Source organism: Bombina bombina, chromosome 9 (assembly GCF_027579735.1).
Source record: "Bombina bombina isolate aBomBom1 chromosome 9, aBomBom1.pri, whole genome shotgun sequence".
Classification (NCBI taxonomy): domain Eukaryota; kingdom Metazoa; phylum Chordata; class Amphibia; order Anura; family Bombinatoridae; genus Bombina; species Bombina bombina.
In genome coordinates, this window is record NC_069507.1 from 247,217,807 (window position 1) to 247,237,115 (window position 19,309).

General features: G+C 36.5%; 1 protein-coding gene across 5 annotated transcripts in view; it reads left to right on the top strand.

Annotated features, from left to right (window-relative positions):
- The window catches only part of XPNPEP1 (X-prolyl aminopeptidase 1), an 84,682-nt gene that overhangs the window by 21,376 nt on the left and 43,997 nt on the right, over window positions 1-19,309 (top strand). For 4 of the 5 annotated variants that reach the window (XM_053692771.1, XM_053692770.1, XM_053692769.1 and 1 more), the window contains exons 2-9: window positions 536-661; window positions 3,383-3,446; window positions 6,485-6,589; window positions 7,803-7,895; window positions 7,983-8,126; window positions 13,288-13,383; window positions 14,182-14,263; window positions 15,761-15,971. In XM_053692771.1, the coding sequence (XP_053548746.1) occupies window positions 545-661; window positions 3,383-3,446; window positions 6,485-6,589; window positions 7,803-7,895; window positions 7,983-8,126; window positions 13,288-13,383; window positions 14,182-14,263; window positions 15,761-15,971 (912 nt within the window). In that variant the 5' untranslated portion in view covers window positions 536-544. Of the gene's footprint in view, window positions 1-535; window positions 662-3,382; window positions 3,447-5,769; window positions 5,876-6,484; window positions 6,590-7,802; window positions 7,896-7,982; window positions 8,127-13,287; window positions 13,384-14,181; window positions 14,264-15,760; window positions 15,972-19,309 lie in introns of those variants that run through there. The other variant, XM_053692772.1, reaches the window with a different exon arrangement.

The window sequence follows — 19,309 nt, forward strand, 5'->3', positions numbered from 1 at the left end:
AGAAAGCAAGATAGATCACCGAGTGTATTGGGGAGAGGGGTTACCTGCAGCCTAAAGGAGAGAGGGCACTTCCTGGGGATTGAACATCCCCAAGTCTATAAATTGGAATTAGGACCCGATGATCTGAAGCTCTCCGCTCAGGCGAGATGATATAAGGCGTCTCGTCAGTATGGCGAGGTCCTTCTAAGAAGTTTAGAAACACAAAATTTACATTGACAGATATTTATCTAACTAGCAGGGTTGTGTATGTGAAGGAGAGACTCCTATATTACAATATAAGGTCTAAAAAATTATCTCAAAGATTTAGTGTGATTTCTCTCTGTGGCGGTGAGTTTCTAAACATCCGGCTTTCAGTGACAAATCCCCTAATCCTTCATTTAAAATACCCATCACCTACAGGCAAGGGGCAGAGTGGACCCAATGTTTCTCAGGAAAGCTTTTAACCCTTTTATGGATACATAGGAGAGGGCTACGTTAACTAATACATTGCTTGGCATGGTTTGTGTCTAAACATAATCTTGTGTTTGTTTTTGAGGCTTTAAGAATGGCACCGAAAGTAACAACAGAAATCCTGCGTCAGCTGCGGCAGGCCATGCATTCATCTAGGACTCTCTCCCAGCCAATCCAGGCTTACATTGTTCCTTCTGGGGACGCACACCAGGTACGGAGCGCAAAAGGGAAATGCAAGACGTTCACCTGTATGATCCTGAATTAGAGCTGAACATATTGTATGTCTATGAATGCTGACATCATAGTAATGACAAACTGATTATGTACTCTGGTAACCATAGTAAATATCATGGCATAAGTACAATGATCGTTATACAGTTTTATAAAAGGTGTAAAATGTATCTTGAGAATTTTTATCATATAGACATAATGATTTAAAGGGATCCGGATTTACCGCACGGCTATTGGCTAAGAGGTGAAAACGTCACCGCTTAGAATTTTTAGCCGTGGGCTGCTGTAGCAGCTAAGAACGGCGATTGATTGAAACAAATAAAGGAGCTCTCTACATGAAATCTCTTATACTTTATGAATAAAAGTCCCCTTTATTTCAATAGTCAATCCTAGTATTTGTAAAACGCTAGGATTGACTTTCACTTTAAAAAAAAGTTTTCATTTCACGTCACATCATATTTACTTTGTTCACTTGGTATCATTTTGTTAAATACCAGGTAGGTTAGCTCACGATTGTGCACGTCTGGAGAAATAAGCAGTTTTGCAAGAATTCTATAAAAAAAAAATACATTTGCAAGAGACATCATGTAGAGATTTAGACACGTGTACACTACCTACCTAGGTATGCTGCGTAACAATAAATACTATGAGAATGAAATAAATCTGAAAATAGTTTACAAATACCCCAGGGGCTTATTACTATTAGAAATAAAATGAGATTATTGTCACTTCTTTAGTTTACAAATATCCCAGGGGCTTATTACTATTAGAAATTAAAAGCAAATGCATTTGTATTGAATTTTTTAGATTTGAGTAGTATATACTGATAAATTAAAGGGACAGTAAACATAGTTATGCAGTATGTGCTCAATTAACTAACACAATGAGCCTCGACATTAAAAGCACATTGTGTCTGTGATGATTCAGACAGGGAATAGCGTTTTAAACTACTTCATTTATTATAAAAAGAATGAGACATTGAAAAGTGACTGATGGTTTTTGTCATTTTCTGTATTTCTGTTCTTGATTTAAAGACTTATTAGAGGCTAAAAACCTTCTGAAAGTCTGTTCCAATCCAGTAGAAGACCACATATTTTAGCTGCTGTGTTTTTAAATTTGAGGCTTTCAAATTAAAGGGCCTTTATAGTTGATAAATGTCATGCTCTAATTTGTTACAACTAGGGACCCTTTAATATGTGTTTAACCAGCATAAAGTGCTGCAGGTTCTGAGTGGAAACTACTGCTGATCCAATCCGCTATTCAAACAGCTGTCGTGCGACTAGTGCTGATGATTGGCTCAGCAACAGTTTCTGTTTGAGACCAGCAGTGCTCTGCAGGTCCCAAGTGATATTTCTGCTATGTGTTTAATTTTAACCCCTTTGCTGGGGTAAAACACATAGCATTAAAAGGTCACTATTCTTAAAATGACATGCTCTAACGAATTAGAGAATGTAATTTTGTCGGCTCTAATGGCTCTTAAAATGGGCACAAAACCCAACATTTTTTTTTTTTGTGATTCAGTTTAACATTTCATCAAATTACGAAACTGACTTTGTTCTTCTGGTATCCTTGGTTGAAAAGCAATTATTATTTGTGTCCTCCCTTTAACCTGTGTTTTTTTTGTTTTACTTTTATTTTTTTAATTTATTTTCTCAATTGCACTTGGGAAAACCATGGGTGCTTTACATTGAGACTCATGAGCAGCTGAATTCTGAGCCATTAAAGGGCCATAATACCCAAATGTTTAAACACTTGAAAGTGATGCAGCATAGCTGTAAAAAGCTGATTAGAAAATATCACCTGAACATCTCTATGTAAAAAAGAAAGATATTTTACCTCAAAAGTTCCTCAGTAGCCACATCCCATTGTAAAGGATTTCTAAGCAGCATTTTAGTGTGTTTGTCCTGGGACATCTGAAGGGACTAGCATCGTGCACTCTCATATTATTTCACCAATCAGGTAAAGGAAGCTTACTATGAAATCTCATGAGAGTCAAGTCAAATCTCATGAGATCACAGTAAGAGTTCATGACCTCAGCACTGCTGATGCTGATTGGCTGCTGTTCATTTCTTCATTTTTTTTAATTTTTTTACCTGCAGCTGATGTATAACTTTTTACACAGAACTTACTCTGCTGGGCTGAGGAGATTGTGAGGTAAAATATTTTCCTTTTTTACATAGAGATGCTCAGGTGATATTTTCCTGTCAGCTTTTTACAGTTATACTGCATCAGTTTCAAGTGAAACTACACAACTAAATTACTAATAATCGCGATGTTCACTTATGAGTGTAATGAAGCGTTTGGACCTTTTAATAAACATTTTTAATCACACACCTCTGTTTATGAAGTGAAACAAATCGTCAATCAATATTGGATCATCTAGTCGACTAGTGTTTCTTTTGGCCACGTGCTTTGCTGTCATAAAAATGTCAGCAAGTGTTAGAAAACCAGATGTCCTGGTTATGTTACTCATATAGTTTTGGTAGCTAAACTCACTCAAACAGCTGCACTTCTAATGGGTTGGAATGCTGTAGAAAAGGAACCAAATATACCCTATATTGGGATTGGAATGGCGGCATGGCTAGGAGATGCTATTAGTAAAGCCGTGTACAGTCTTGCAGTGCAGCATCAACTGAAATAAACCATTATGTGAGCACCGGGCTTGTTACTGTGGATAATAAATATGGGTCTTGTTTTGCAGAGTGAATACATTGCGCCATGTGACTGCCGGCGAGCATTTATATCAGGCTTTGACGGCTCTGCAGGTGGGTTAACATCCTAATAAAAATATTGTGGGTCTGAATATTGTTCAGTGGCTGAGAGTCTTTAATTATGTTTGTGCTTATGAGTGATCATTTTATAGTACAGTAGTTATATATAGGCAGTATAATGTGTCCTGTGTTTGGTGTGAGGTTATTTGGCTTGAGACTTTTTTTCCTGCATCCTTCAGACAAAGCGGTGGTAGCATTAGTGAGTGTTTGGAGGAGGTTCGTTTTTAGAGGTTATAATAAACACACAGTGCTCAGTTCTCTAAACAAAAAAGAAAATGATAATGAAAAAGCGCTAAAACAGCTGAATGTAATACTAAATATATGCGTGAATCTAATGATAAAATTAATGATAAAAATACACACAACACTATAATTTAAAAGATAGCCTATAATATAAAAAGACAAATAACTACAGTGACCGGTCACTATGACATATACAAAGTAATACACCAGATATTAAAAATCGATTAATATAGTATAGAAAAAACATACAAGTGCAAGAATTGTGCACTGAAATAAGTATATATGGAGCTGAAATCCACCCTTTATATATAGGAACAGTTCAAGTTCTGAATATGTCCGGACAAGCCTCTCACTTTACAAGCAGGACAAAACAATGTTATATCTCCAAATTAGCGTTATTGGCAGCGTTATTCAGCGCAATTCAAAGTTTGAACTTTCAAACTTACACCGTCACGTACCTTACTCCCCGGTCTGGGTAATCCGTTCACTCACCAGACTCTACGTTTGCAGTGGAAGGATGCGGTGCAACTGTTGCTTGCCGCCCTGACTCTGTCTGGATCCCTTGTTGTTCTGGGTATCCCGTGTGTCACGTGGGATCTTTCACCCAATCGGCATTCCTGAATAGTGGCTTCAGTAGCACAGTGAAAACTGTGAAGGGATTTACTGGAGTATATCTTTTAACTCTGCGCAGTGTGTCTCTTGAAAGATTCCACGTGACTCCTCCCACATGACACACAGGATACCCGGAACAACAAGGGATCCAGATAGAGTCACGGAGCGGCGAGCAACAGTTACACCGCGTCCTCCCACTGCGAAAATAGTCTGGTGAGTGAACGGATTACCCAGACCGGGGAGTAAGGTATGTGATGGTGTAAGTTTTTGGAAGTTTGTCAGCTCAGGAAGTTTGAAAGTTCACAAACTTTGAATTGCGCTGAATAACGCTGCCTTTAATATCGGACTAATTTGGAGATATAACATTGTTTTGTCCTGCTTGTAAAGTGAGAGGCTTGTCCGGACATATTCATAACTTGACCTGTTCCTATAAATAAAGGGTGGATTTCAGCTCCATATATACTTATTTCAGTGCACAATCCTTGCACTTGTATGTTTTTTCTATACTAAATTAATCAATTTTTAATATCTGGTGTATTACTTTGTATGTGTCATAGTGACCGGTCACTGTAGTTATTTGTCTTTTTATAAATATATATCTTTTAATTATAGTGTTGTATGTATTTTTATCATTAGATTCACGCATATATTTAGTATTACTAGGATTACCTGCAACTGTTTTAGCGCTTCTCATTAACATTTTCTTTTTTGGTTATCTACTTCTAAGTCATAGGGGTGACTTTCCTAGTTAATTGTGAAGTTGCATGGTAGTGAGGTGAGCGCAAGGGTTTATTACTTTTCTGCTCAGTTCTCTAAAGCTCTCTGGTCTGAACAAATTATCAAAAGAATGTTTGTCGATACTGTTAGGTCCCTCAAAGTGATCTAGACAGGCAAATTTTAGCTTGAGAGCGGTTTATCTCACTACGGAGAGGAGGTCCTGGATTTAAAGGAGAGACACTTACATGACAATATGGTAATAAATAAATACATTGTGTGATTTCTCTCCATGCTGGCGAGATTTGGAGATAGAGAGAAATTACGCAGAATCTTTAGGATTTTATTTAGATTGTGTATTGTAATCTAGGAGTCCCCCCTTCACATTTAGAGGCGCTTTACAAGATAAACCTCTCTCTGGCTATAATTGTCATTTCTAAAATAATTTGAGGACTTTACCGCACTGACAACACTTCTTATCTCGCCGAGCAGAGAGCTTCATCGGCCCTAAGTGAGATTCAGGTGAGACCCTGTGTGGGATTATGTTTTATTTACCTGTGAATGATTTTTCCTGGATCTCTTCTCTCTACTCATTGCTGAATCCTCTGCACAGCGTTAAAGGGACATGAAACCCAATTTGTTTTCTTTTATAATTCACATAAAACATACATTTTTAAACAACTTTCCATTTTACTCATGTTTATCAATTTGGCTTCATTCTCTTGGTATTCTTTATTGAAGGAGCAGCAATGCACTAATGGGAGCTAGCTGAATACATCGGTAAGCCATTTACAAGAGGCATTTATGTGCAGCCACCAATCAGCGGCAAACTCCCAGGACCTGAGCCTACCTAGGTATGCTTTTCAACCAAGGGATACCAATAGAACAAACCCAATTAGGTCAAAAAAGTAAATTGGAAAGTTGTTTAAAACTGTATGTTTAGTCTAAACCCTGAAAGAACAATTTTGTGCTTCGTGTCTCTTTAATAAATGCCGTTGTTCATACCGTACTCTGCTTTCTGCTCTCTACTTACAACCTAAATCAGAATGGAAGATTTCTTGAACTCGGGGATTGTTAAAGGTCTTACAGATTTCTCTACTTTTCCCAGCAGATATTTTTACCAATTTACTTTTTTCCCAGTTAACTTTTGCTGGACCACTGATCTCTACAGACCCCCAACATGTTAAACACAAAATCAACCAGTGTAGTAATTAACATATAAATTGAATATTTATTTGATTGGGGGGAAAAGGCAATTATGTTGCACTGAAAATAACAACAATTGTGATTAATCGTTACCGTTTAACCTACATTAATATTTGTTATAATGAAATTAATGGTGCATGCTTTAATGCTACGGCTAGTACACTTGTTGTTTTCTATTCATTTATACTTTGGGTTAAAACAAATTGTATTAAACCATTAATCAGTGATTTACATATAATAATGCTGTTTGTGCACAGGCACAGCCATCGTTACGGAGCAGAGTGCAGCGATGTGGACAGATGGGCGCTACTTCTTGCAGGCCGCTCAGCAAATGGATAGCAACTGGACGTTAATGAAGATGGGTGAGCTGGCGCTTGTGTTGTCATCTGATATATTTGTGCGTTTGTAACAATGTTCTATATTTGTCATTTTTAAAATGTTATTCTGAGTTTGAATTATTAAGTTTAGATTTGACTTGAGTACCTTTTTAAATAATAATTATAGCAAAAACATTTTGCACAGAACTGTACGGGGTATGTTGTATACCATACTGAGTATGTTGTATACTATACTGAGTATGTTGTTTACTATACTGAGTATGTTGTATACTATACTGAGTATGTTGTATACTATACTGAGTATGTTGTATACTATACTGAGTATGTTGTATACTATACTGAGTATGTTGTATACTATACTGAGTATGTTGTATACTATACTGAGTATGTTGTATACTATACTGAGTATGTTGTATACTATACTGAGTATGTTGTATACTATACTGAGTATGTTGTATACTATACTGAGTATGTTGTATACCATACTGAGTACGTTGTTTACCATACTGAGTATGTTGTATACTATACTGAGTACATTGTTGAGGCTGGTGGTTGCTTTTCTGATGTAGAGTGGCTGGTGTTATACAGAGGGAGTTGAGGCTGGTGGTTGCTTTTCTGATGTAGAGTGGCTGGTGTTATACAGAGGGAGTTGAGGCTGGTGGTTGCTTTTCTGATGTAGAGTGGCTGGTGTTATACAGAGGGAGTTGAGGCTGGTGGTTGCTTTTCTGATGTAGAGTGGCTGGTGTTATACAGAGGGATTTGACGCTGGTGTTATATCATCTTATGTAGAGTGGCTGATGTTATACAAAGGGATTTGACGCTGGTGGTATATTATCTGATGTAGAGTGGCTGGTGTTATACAGAGGGAGTTGAGGCTGGTGGTTGCTTATCTGATGTAAAGTGGCTAGTGTTATACAACAGGATTTGGCGCTGGTGGTATATTATCTGATGTAGAGTGGCTGGTGTTATACAAAGGGATTTGACGCTGGTGGTATATTATCTGATGTAGAGTGGCTGGTGTTATACAGAGAGATTTGACGCTGGCGGTATATTTTCTGATGAAGAGTGGCTGGTGTTATACAGAGGGCATTGAGTTTCCTATGAACAGGGATAGAGAGAGAGCTGTGCAGGGTAGTAGTTTAAGATAGTGGATTACATTAGCGGGAAGGGAGAGCTTCCATTGCTCACTCGCACCCTGCGGTAGTTATCTGACGTTATTGGGACCAATTGTTTGCAGGTATAAAGGAAACACCCTCCCAGGAGGATTGGCTGCTAAATGTACTCCCAGAGGGCTCACGAGTTGGAGTTGATCCGTTTCTGATACAGACAGGTCAGTAACTAATACATTTAGCGTTAGATTAACATACCTTTTATAAACAACCTAACCTATAGAATTGGAGCTTTTTATCCTTTTCAGATCAGTGGAAGAGCATGTATGTTTCCCTGAAGAATGGCGGGCACCACCTTGTTCCTGTGCAAGAGAATCTCATAGATACTATCTGGGCAGACCGCCCCCTTCGGCCATGCCAACCACTGATGACTTTGGGACTAAACTACACAGGTTTCTATTTATCTGAAATAAACAAAAACACTTTAATGTGTTCTAGAAAGTGGCAAAATGATGTCTGTTGGTTTTGAGACAGTGACACAAAAAGTGCTAATAGGAAACTCTGGTGACATTTCTGACTTTGCCCCTACTTGGTGCTGTTCAGTATGATGCCTCATTGTTCTGGCTTAAAGGGGCATGAAACCCCAACATAATCTTTGTGATTCAGACAGAACATACAATTTTAGTTTCAAATTTACTTCTTTTATCTAATGTGCTTTGTTCCCATGTTATTTTGTGTTGAAGAGATACCCAGGTAGGCATCTGGATCACTACATGGCAGGAACTAGTGCTGCCATCCAGTGCTCTTGCAAATGGATAACATTCTTGTAAAACTGCTGCCATATAGTGATCCAGAAATGGCCGGCTCCTAAGCAAGTTACCAAAAAACAAAACAAATTGATCATATTGTTGTCAAGTTGTTTTAAAATTGCTGCTCTGAGTCATGAAAAAATAATTTCGGTTTAATGTGCTTTAATATTAAAATGTCACTGAGTAAATAACAGGAGACTTGAAGTCAGAAGAAATGTCAGTGTTATTCAAAATGTAGCCCTGAAGTGAAAAGCAGCCGGTGTATCTGTGTCAGCCTTTAGTTTGTGATTGGCACCGTAATCACGTAGGTATCTGAAATGCCACTTTATTTCACACGTTGCAGATTTTTAATGAAAGTTTGTTGCGATAGTCATTGTGCTTGTAGTGCGATTATTACGGGTTTGTGACTCTGGGAAATGTGCTGAAACAAAGCCAATTAAGCTGTCACCGTCACTAACAGACATTTGTCAGCATTAGAGGCTGATAGTTTGGACACGTAGTAAATACGGTATTATTTATTTAACATGTAAGTTTTAAGAGAATGTGAAAGTCGCAAATAAACGTTCATGATTCAGACCGAGTGTACCATTTAAAAAAACAAACAAAAAAATGACTTCTCTTACCAAATTTAAATACTTTGAGGAAACTTAAAGGGACGTGAAATCCAAATGTTTTACTTTCATAATTCAGACAGAACGTGCAATTTCAAACTATTTTCAAATATACTTTTTATCTAATTTGCTTCATTCTCTTGGTATCCATTATTGCAGAAGCAGCCATGCACAGTACTGGTAGCTAGCTGAACACATGGGTTGAGACAGTAACATACAACCTATATGTGAAGCCACCAATCGGCAGCTCCTGAGCTTACCTAGGTATGCTTATCAACAAAAGGATACCAAGAGAACAAAACAAATTAGAAAATAGAAATACATTAGAAAGTTATTTAAAATCACATGCTCTGTCTGCATCATGAAATAAATAAATTGGGTTTCATGTCCCTTTATCTCCTTTCCATAAGAGCATACTGAGGTAGCCTCATGCGTGTGCATGTGTCTTCAGTACTATATTTTATTTATACAAACCCTGCGTCCATATAGTGCTCAAGACCCGTGCATGAGTCTTCCTCAAAGGGAATTATGGCAACAAATGAAAAGTGTATTTCAGTTTTGAATGGAAGCATTTTTGCTGTATTACAAAAAAAAAAAAAGGTTTAAAGTGGTATTCACACTTCTGCTACTCGTGCACCCTCACAGTGCCGGTGTAAGAGGTGTAAAGTGTCTGAAGTGCACAAGCTGATTCTAACTACCTGAGCAGTTTATAGCATATGGGGGTTTTCTTGCTTACAGCCTCTGAGCAGAACGTTACCTACGTGAGGCTCAGTAAAGCAAAAATGCCATGCTCTAATTAATTATAGCAAGAAATGATTGCATCAGAATATACCTTAATAATACAACGGTAACACAAAATGTCTTTTTTAACTACAGATACAAATCACCAAATCCGGAATTTCAAAATCCAAACTTATTCTGAAATCCAAACTTTTTAATTTAAAGGGACACTGAACCCAAATTTTTTCTTTTGTGATTCAGATAGAGCATGCAATTTTAAGCAACTTTCTAATTTACTCATATTATTAAATTGTCTTCATTCTCTTGCTATCTTTATTTGAAATGCAGGAATGTAAGTTTAGATGCCGGCCCATTTTTGGTGAACAACCTGGGTTGTTCTTGCTGATTGGTGGATAAATTCATCCACCAATAAAGTGCTGTCCAGAGTACTGAACCAAAAAAAGAAGCTTAGATGCCTTCTTTTTCAAATAAAGATAGCAAGAGAACAAAGAAAAATTAATAATTGGAGTAACTTAGAAAGTTGCTTAAAATTGCAAGCTCTATCTGAATCGCAAAAGAAAAAAAATTTGGGTTCAGTGTTCCTTTAATATTAAAAAAAATAAAATAAAATAAAAAATCATCAAAAATGACTATTTCTCTGCCTGTGTGTTTGGTTTTTGTGGTCTAAAATGCAAATGCTAGTCTATATCTATTTTAAACAACAACTATTACCTTTCCGATTACAGTACTGTAGTACCTTTTATGAGGGTACTATGTGTACAAATGTATTAAAAAATATATAAAACTACCCTTAGTATGTATGTGTGTGTATATGTATGTATGCGTGTGTGTGTATATATGTATGTGTGTATGTATGTATGTATGTGTGTATGTGTATGTGTGTGTATATATATATATATATATATATATATATATATATATATATATATATATATATATATATATATATATATATATATATATATATATATATATAATGACATGTTAATATTGCCTAAATGACATATTAATTTTGATATTATTTAGAGCTGCAACAACTAATCGTCATAATCGATAATAATCGATTATGAAAATAGTTGTCAACGAATCTCATAATCGATTAGTTGGTCTGTGCACAACACCAGCTGCTTCACTCCAATGAACTCCTGCATATGGTATTGTGTTTTATGGTTATGTCCTTAGCCTAAAGGACGTCTACAGACGTCTACTTTTCACTTTTTCAGGACAGTATATGTTTACAACTACCCCTGGCTTATGTGCAACCCAGATATAATAGTCATCATTAGGATTGTTTATATTAAATATGGTGATTTGGAACTATGCTTTTCATGATATAGTGCTGAGCTTGTTGTTTACACCTTGCCCCTAGATTGATGGGAGTTATTTGAATTGATGTGCACTATTATCTGTTTGCACAATTATTAGCGTATTGCTTGCTATTGCTGATTATATGTACTGTATAAATAAATGTGTAAGGCTTTGTCCTGTTATTGATATACAGTCCTTAGCACTTTTGATTTGTTTTTTGTTTTTTTATATTTTTTATAAATTGTGGTAATATGTACCAGATTCAACCTTTATAAGTATATATTTGTTATTTTTAGAGCGGACTAGATATTTTCCCCTAACATTATAGCTGGTTATGTACCATTGCATATAGATATTCAAGATCATTTTTGTTAGAATGAAATCAAGGGTTGCTTTCTTGAGGTCCCTTGCCAAGGTAAAAAAAAAAACTTTTGCATTGGTGAAGAGCTAACAAAGATAAATATCCCACTTTGGTGAAATTAGCAAAACCCTACTTATGCTTCTCAGGCATCTCAACACCATCTGAGTGCCTTTTCTCTGCTGCAGGAAATATAGCTGCAAACAGAGAACCAGCCTTAGCCAGAAGCATGTGGACATGTAAAGATTTTTGCATTTCAATGCAAAGTTTCTGAAAGAGTAAATAATGTTATTAACAGTGATAGTCTAACTCTTTCTAGTTCTACCTCTTTTCAAACAGTTGTGTTAATTGTAAGTTTTAGTCTGAAGTATGTGGATTTTATTTAAAATATAGAAAACAATTATATTCTTTTTTTAGTCGATTAATCGAAAAAATAATTGGCCAATTAATCGATTATGAAAATAATAGTTAATTGCAGCCCTAATATTATTGTTTACTTGTTTCCAAATTGTCCCATTTTAAAGATGCAAATATTCCAAAATCCAAACTATCCTGAAATCCAAACCTTTTCCGATCACAAGCAGTTTCTACCTGTGTATATTTCCTGATGATGCTCGGGAAGGTTAAAAGTCACCTGTAAACTCTAAGGGCTAAAATGTATTATTTAGTGGCCTTTATATGCCAGTTGCTAGGATAGTGTGTGAAATGAGTCGTTTTTCCAGCCTTATATGCAGTGATCATGAGTATACGCTCCTGCTAAGCAGTCTGCATCATGCTGGGCTATTGGCGATTCTGGAGAATTTTACATTTTCCCCATTCAGATTCCTAAACCAAAATAAATAAATGATTGCAACACCATTTCCAAAACTCGTCGTTGGTTGATCATTTTATAATTATCTGTTTAGGACAAATATTAGTGCAAAGATAATTGAAGGCTGAAAGTTTGAACATTGGTGTTATGAGAACTATTTTTTGTCGTTTGATTTTACTTGGTAACTCGTTTGTAGCAGGAAAGAGCGACAAAATGTAGTTGCTATGCAATGTGATGCAGCCCCTTCTGGCAGCCAAGTGGTTAAAGGGCCATAATACCCAAATGTTTAAACACTTGAAAGTGATGCAGCATAGCTGTAAAAAGCTGAATAGAAAATATCTCCTGAACATCTCTATGTAAAAAAGAAAGATATTTTACTTTAAAAGTTCCTCAGTAGCCACATCCCATTGTAAAGGACTTCTGAGCAGCAAATCGATGTCCCGGGACAGCTGAAAGGACGAGCCTCGTGCACTCTCATGTTATTTCCCTATTCAGTGTAACAATGAAATCTCATGAGTTAATTGAAATCTCATGAGATCACAGTAAAAGAGTTCATGACCTCAGCACTGCAGATGCTGATTGGCTGCTGTTCATTTCTTCATTTTTTTATTTTTTTTTACCTGCAGCTGGGAGCAGGTGAAATATAGCTTTTTACACAGAACTTACTCTGCTGAGCTGAGGAGATTGTGAGGTAAAATATCTTCCTTTTTTACATAGAGATGCTCAGGTGATATTTTCCTGTCAGCTTTTTACAGTTATACTGCATCAGTTTCAAGTGATTTAGCATATGAGTATTATGTCCCTTTAAGCAAGTGGTATTACCAGGTTTTTGAAATTTCCTCTAGTCCCAGACTAGGAAAAATTGCACCGGCTGAGTAAGAGATTAGACCTTTTTCTGAATAGTAAACTTATTTTCCAACCCAGGATATCATGAATAAGTTAGCGCCCCCTCGATAATGTTTATTTTTACTGTAGGGTTGTCGTGGGAAAAGAAAATTGAAAATCTACGGACCAAAATGGTGGAGAGGAAAGCGTCCTGGATTGTCCTCACAGCTCTCGATGAAGTTGCCTGTAAGTAATTCAATTATTACACAGCGCGCAAGAAGAACCAGCGTAATAACACAGTTGACTCATTTAGAGAAGATTCTGTCACGCAGATGTCTGTGCAGGTTAAATTCTTGGATGTTTCAATTTGTCAAATACAGTGAAAAAAAAGTTTGTAAACTTTATATATATAGTTATAGTATCACTAGACTTAAAGGGGCATTGAACACTAAATAAATGCCAGATACAGTGATGCATTCAAAGAAAAGATTATTTAGGGGGAAAAAATGGGTTCAGTATCCCTTTAACTATTTAAATATTGACAAAATAAGTGTAAACATTTTTTAAACCATAAATAGTATTGGAAATATTTGAGCCAAACTTATTCTTAGAGACATGGGGGTGGTCATTAGAATATATAATAAGCTTCAGTTTAGGCCAAAATTTTACCTGGTATCTGATTGAAGCTAATTTTATAGCTTGCATGTAAAGTAAATGCTTTTAGGGGGATAGCCCCTCTGTATATCGATTTAACCTTGTATATTCGCTTCCATTAGTATTTGGCAGAATTGCTAGTGAAATGTTGACCATTATGTCACCTATATAAGACTTCTCCCTATGCAAGCCTCTGGCAGGCAAGAGGTTAACAATAATATAATTATTTTTGGATGGGACTATTCTCACATTGACTTTAAAGATAATATTTCAGACAGAACATTCTGCAGTATTATAAAACATACCGGCTAGGTAGGAAGTCTGATCTGCACATTGTGTCACAAGGAAAAACTCCACTGATCCACTGATACTGTCTCTCTCTCTGTTTAGGGCTGTTTAACCTTAGAGGCTTAGATGTGGAGTACAATCCAGTGTTTTTTGCCTATGCCATCGTAGGACTGGACAGCATCCGGTGAGTATAGATTATGTTGTGAAATAAAAATATCACAAATACTCTACCTAGGGATCGGCAAGACACTAATAACCCTTTGTGTGCCACTCAGGCCTAAAATTCATTGCTAATTATATTGTTTGCTTTTATTTGTATTTTTTCTCCGTTAATATCTTGTCAATACACTTTTATTAGTCTTTATTTTCTATAACTGCTGTTTGGAGCTGTGTCTACACTTTGGTGTACTAGAGTCAAGAGAGTGCATGTAAGTTACTTATAGTGAATTAAAAAGAAAAAATGATATATATAGAAATAATAAATCTATTAAACAGGGTGTCAGCAATGGTCATATTTGAAACGCTATGTGTGCATATACTACTGATAAACTTACTAGAAACATTTTTGCTAATTGAAGTATATTGCACTTTTCAGTTTTTACCTTTCTATCCCTATTAAAAGGCTTTTTTGAAGGAATGTGTTTTAGTATTGCAAAACAATGCTCATTTTATTATCAAAGTTACCATTTAAATGCTATTAAAACATTTCTAATGTCTGCAGATCTCTTACAATGCCGTGATTCATTTCCGATGCAGATATAAAATGTCATTTTGTATATCTGTTAAAAAGGCTCGCACTGTTAACCGTAATGAGATATAGAGTTTCTTCGCTTGAGGAAATATTATTAGACATTTGAGATTTACTGCAACACTCAAAGGATACAAACATTGTTTTTTTACCCTTCATCACAATATATGTTTTCTAAGAGACACTAAACACAATTTTTTTCTTTCGTGATTCAGATAGAACATGCAATTTTAAGCAACTTTCTAATTTACTCTTATTATCAATTTTTTGTTCGTTCTTTTGCTATCTTTATTTGAAAAGCAGGAATGCAAAGCTTAGGAGCTGGCCTAATCAGCAAGTGCTACCCAGGTGCTGAACTAAACTGGGCTGGCTCCTAAGCTTTGCATTCCTGCTTTTCAAATAAAGATAGCAAGAGAACGAACAAAAAATGATAATAGGAGTAAATTAGAAAGTTGCTTAAAATTGCATGCTCTACCTGAATCAAGAAAGAAAAAAAATTGGGTTTAGTGTCCCTTTAAAGAAACCGTAAACATCCAGTAATTAGAAAACAATTTGGTTGCTTTACGATAGAATAACATATCAGCAAATACTAAACATTTCTAAAACAAATGAATGCCTTGTTTGCTTCAATTGTTTTTCAATAGACAAACCAATATGGGCTTGAGTCTACAGCTGATAAGGATAGCCACAGTCATTCTGTTAGTATAAAGTGCATTGCATTACAGTTCTTATCTGTTAAAGCCATTTAAGTGCAGGTATGTTTCAGGGTTAGCATTGAAAAGTCAGCAGTTTGTGGTTTTTAGCTCCTGAGAATTAGAAAAGCTGTAATTTTTAGAGCTAAATTACATGAAAAGGGGGTAAAAAAAACATAAAGAAAATATAGTTTCCCGCTCGTGTCTGCACAGCACCAGTCTTTATTCTCACCCTTTACAGGCTGTTTATTAGCGGTGACCGTGTGGACGATCCTGCTGTTAGAAAACATTTGCTACTTGACTCTTCTCCTCCAGTTGAATTTCGCATCCAGCTGGAGCCCTATGACTCTGCGCTTCCTGCGCTGCAGAACATTTGCCGTGCTCTGAATGCCAAGGAGAAAGTGTGGTTCACTGATAAGGCCAGTTATGCCCTGACCGACGCCGTGCCCAAGGTTGTACATACTACTTCTAGATTATACTACACCAGTTTATAGTTTAGAAACGGCCATTGCAATGAAGTACAAACTGAATATAACGTTTTCCAGATGCTTTAACTTAAAGGAAAACTAAACCCAATTTTTTTCTTTCACCATTCAATTTTAAGCAACTTTCTAATTTATTCCTATTATCACATTTTCTTTGTTCTTTTGCTATCTTTATTTAAAAAGCAGGAATCTCAAGCTTAGCAGCGGGTCCATTTTAGGTTCAGCACCCTGGATAGCGCTTGCTGTTTGGTGGCTACATTTAGCCACCAATAAGCAAGCACAACCCCGGTTCTGAACCAAAAATGGGCCGGCTCTTAAAGGGACAGTCAACAGTCAGACAGTTCATATAAATAACATTGAGCTCATGCACGTGAAGTTACCCTGGAGTGAGCACTGATTGGCTAAAAAGCAAGTCTGTCAAAAGAACTGAAATAAGGGGGCAGTCTGCAGAGGTTTGGATACAAGGTAATCACAGAGGTAAAAAGTATATTAATATAACTGTTGGTTATGGAAAAGTGGGGAATGGGTAATAAAGGGATTATCTATCTTTTTAAACAACAAAAATTCTGGTGTTGACTGTCCCTTTTAAGCTTTACATGCCTGTTTTTAAATAAAGATAGCAAGAGAACGAAGAAAAATTGATAATAGGAGTAAAATAGAAAGTTTCTTAAAATTCCATGCTCTATCTGAACCATTAAATAAAAAATGTGGGTTTAGTGTCCCTTTAAAAAAAAAATTCTGTCATGTATAGGAAACAGTACTATTTAAATGTTTAAAGGGACAGTAACCATACAAAATGTTATATAATTCTGCACATAGTGCAGAATTATATAACATTAGCTTAGCGCCAACTTTATACATCAAAGGATTGCAGAGATTTTATTCCAAAGTTCATTTTTGCTGAACGCCGCTCCTGGCTCTACTGAGCGGGTGTTTATTTTCATAAGCGCTTTGCAGGCACGGTCTTTAGTCAAAGCGCTCCCGATCGCGCCATTAAACTGAATGTAGCTTGCTCCCATTACAAGAACAGAGCGGTAGCGAGCTACATTCAGTTTAATGGCGTGCTGTGAATAGACAGCGAGCCTGCAAAGTGCTTATGAAAAGAAAGACCCGTCCAGTAGAGCCAGAAGCGGCTTTCAGTAAAAATGAACTTCGGAATAAAATATCTATGTAATCCTTTGATGTATAAAGTTGGTGCTAAGCTAATGTTATATAACTCTGCACTATGTGCAGAATTATAAAACATTATTTTGTAGGTTTACTGGCCCTTTAAAGGGACACTAAACCCAAATGTTGTCTTTCATGATTCACATGTTATTATTTGTTGAAGAGTTACCTAGATAGGTTGTGTGCACGTCAGGAGAACATGACAGGAGATAGTGCTGCCATCTAGTGCTCTTGCTAATGTCTAACATTGTTATAAAACTGCTGCCATCTAGTGCTCTAGCTAATGTATAATATTGTTATAAAACTGCTGCCATCTAGTGCTCTTGCTAATGTCTAACATTGTTATAAAACTGCTGCCATCTAGTGCTCTAGCTAATGTATAATATTGTTATAAAACTGCTGCCATCTAGTGCTCTTGCTAATGTCTAACATTGTTATAAAACTGCTGCCATCTAGTGGTCTTGCTAATGTATAACATTGTTATAAAACTGCTGCCATCTAGTGCTCTAGCTAATGTATAACATTGTTATAAAACTGCTGCCATCTAGTGCTCTTGCTAATGTATAATATTGTTATAAAACTGCTGCCATCTAGTGCTCTTGCTAATGTATAATATTGTTATAAAACTGCTACCATCTAGTGCTCTAGCTAATGAATAACATTGTTATAAAACTGCTACCATCTAGTGCTCTAGCTAATGTATAACATTGTTATAAAACTGCTGCCATCTAGTGCTCTAGCTAATGTATAACATTGTTATAAAACTGCTGCCATCTAGTGCTCTTGCTAATGTCTAACATTGTTATAAAACTGCTGCCATCTAGTGCTCTAGCTAATGTATAATATTGTTATAAAACTGCTGCCATCTAGTGCTCTTGCTAATGTCTAACATTGTTATAAAACTGCTGCCATCTAGTGCTCTTGCTAATGTCTAACATTGTTATAAAACTGCTGCCATCTAGTGCTCTAGCTAATGTATAATATTGTTATAAAACTGCTGCCATCTAGTGCTCTTGCTAATGTCTAACATTGTTATAAAACTGCTGCCATCTAGTGGTCTTGCTAATGTATAACATTGTTATAAAACTGCTGCCATCTAGTGCTCTAGCTAATGTATAACATTGTTATAAAACTGCTGCCATCTAGTGCTCTTGCTAATGTATAACATTGTTATAAAACTGCTGCCATCTAGTGCTCTTGCTAATGTATAACATTATTATAAAACTGCTGCCATCTAGTGCTCTTGCTAATGTATAACATTGTTATAAAACTGCTGCCATCTAGTGCTTCTTGCTAATGTCTAACATTGTTATAAAACTGCTGCCATCTAGTGCTCTTGCTAATGTCTAACATTGTTATAAAACTGCTGCCATCTAGTGGTCTTGCTAATGTATAACATTGTTATAAAACTGCTGCCATCTAGTGCTCTAGCTAATGTCTAACATTGTTATAAAACTGCTGCCATCTAGTGCTCTTGCTAATGTCTAACATTGTTATAAAACTGCTGCCATCTAGTGCTCTTGCTAATGTCTAACATAGTTGCAAAACTGCTGCTATTTAGTACTGCAGACACATGCACACTCCTGAACTTATCTTCCTGCTGTTCAACAAAGGATAACAAGAAAACAAAGAATATTTGATAATAGAAGTAAATTAGAAGGTAGTTTAAAATTGTATTCTATATCTGAATCGTGAAAGAGATTTGGGGTTTTATGTCACTTTTCATATTTTGTTTGCTTGAGAAAGTGTCTGATTTGGAATGACCCGGAAGTGCATGCTTGTCTGTGGGATGCACGCTTACTGGCTGATATGGAATGACCCGGAAGTGCATGCTTGTCTGTGGGATGCACGCTTACTGGCTGATATGGAATGACCCGGAAGTGCATGCTTGTCTGTGGGATGCACGCTTACTGGCTGATATGGAATGACCCGGAAGTGCATGCTTGTCTGTGGGATGCACGCTTACTGGCTGATATGGAATGACCCGGAAGTGCATGCTTGTCTGTGGGATGCACGCTTACTGGCTGATATGGAATGACCCGGAAGTGCATGCTTGTCTGTGGGATGCACGCTTACTGGCTGATATGGAATGACCCGGAAGTGCATGCTTGTCTGTGGGATGCACGCTTACTGGCTGA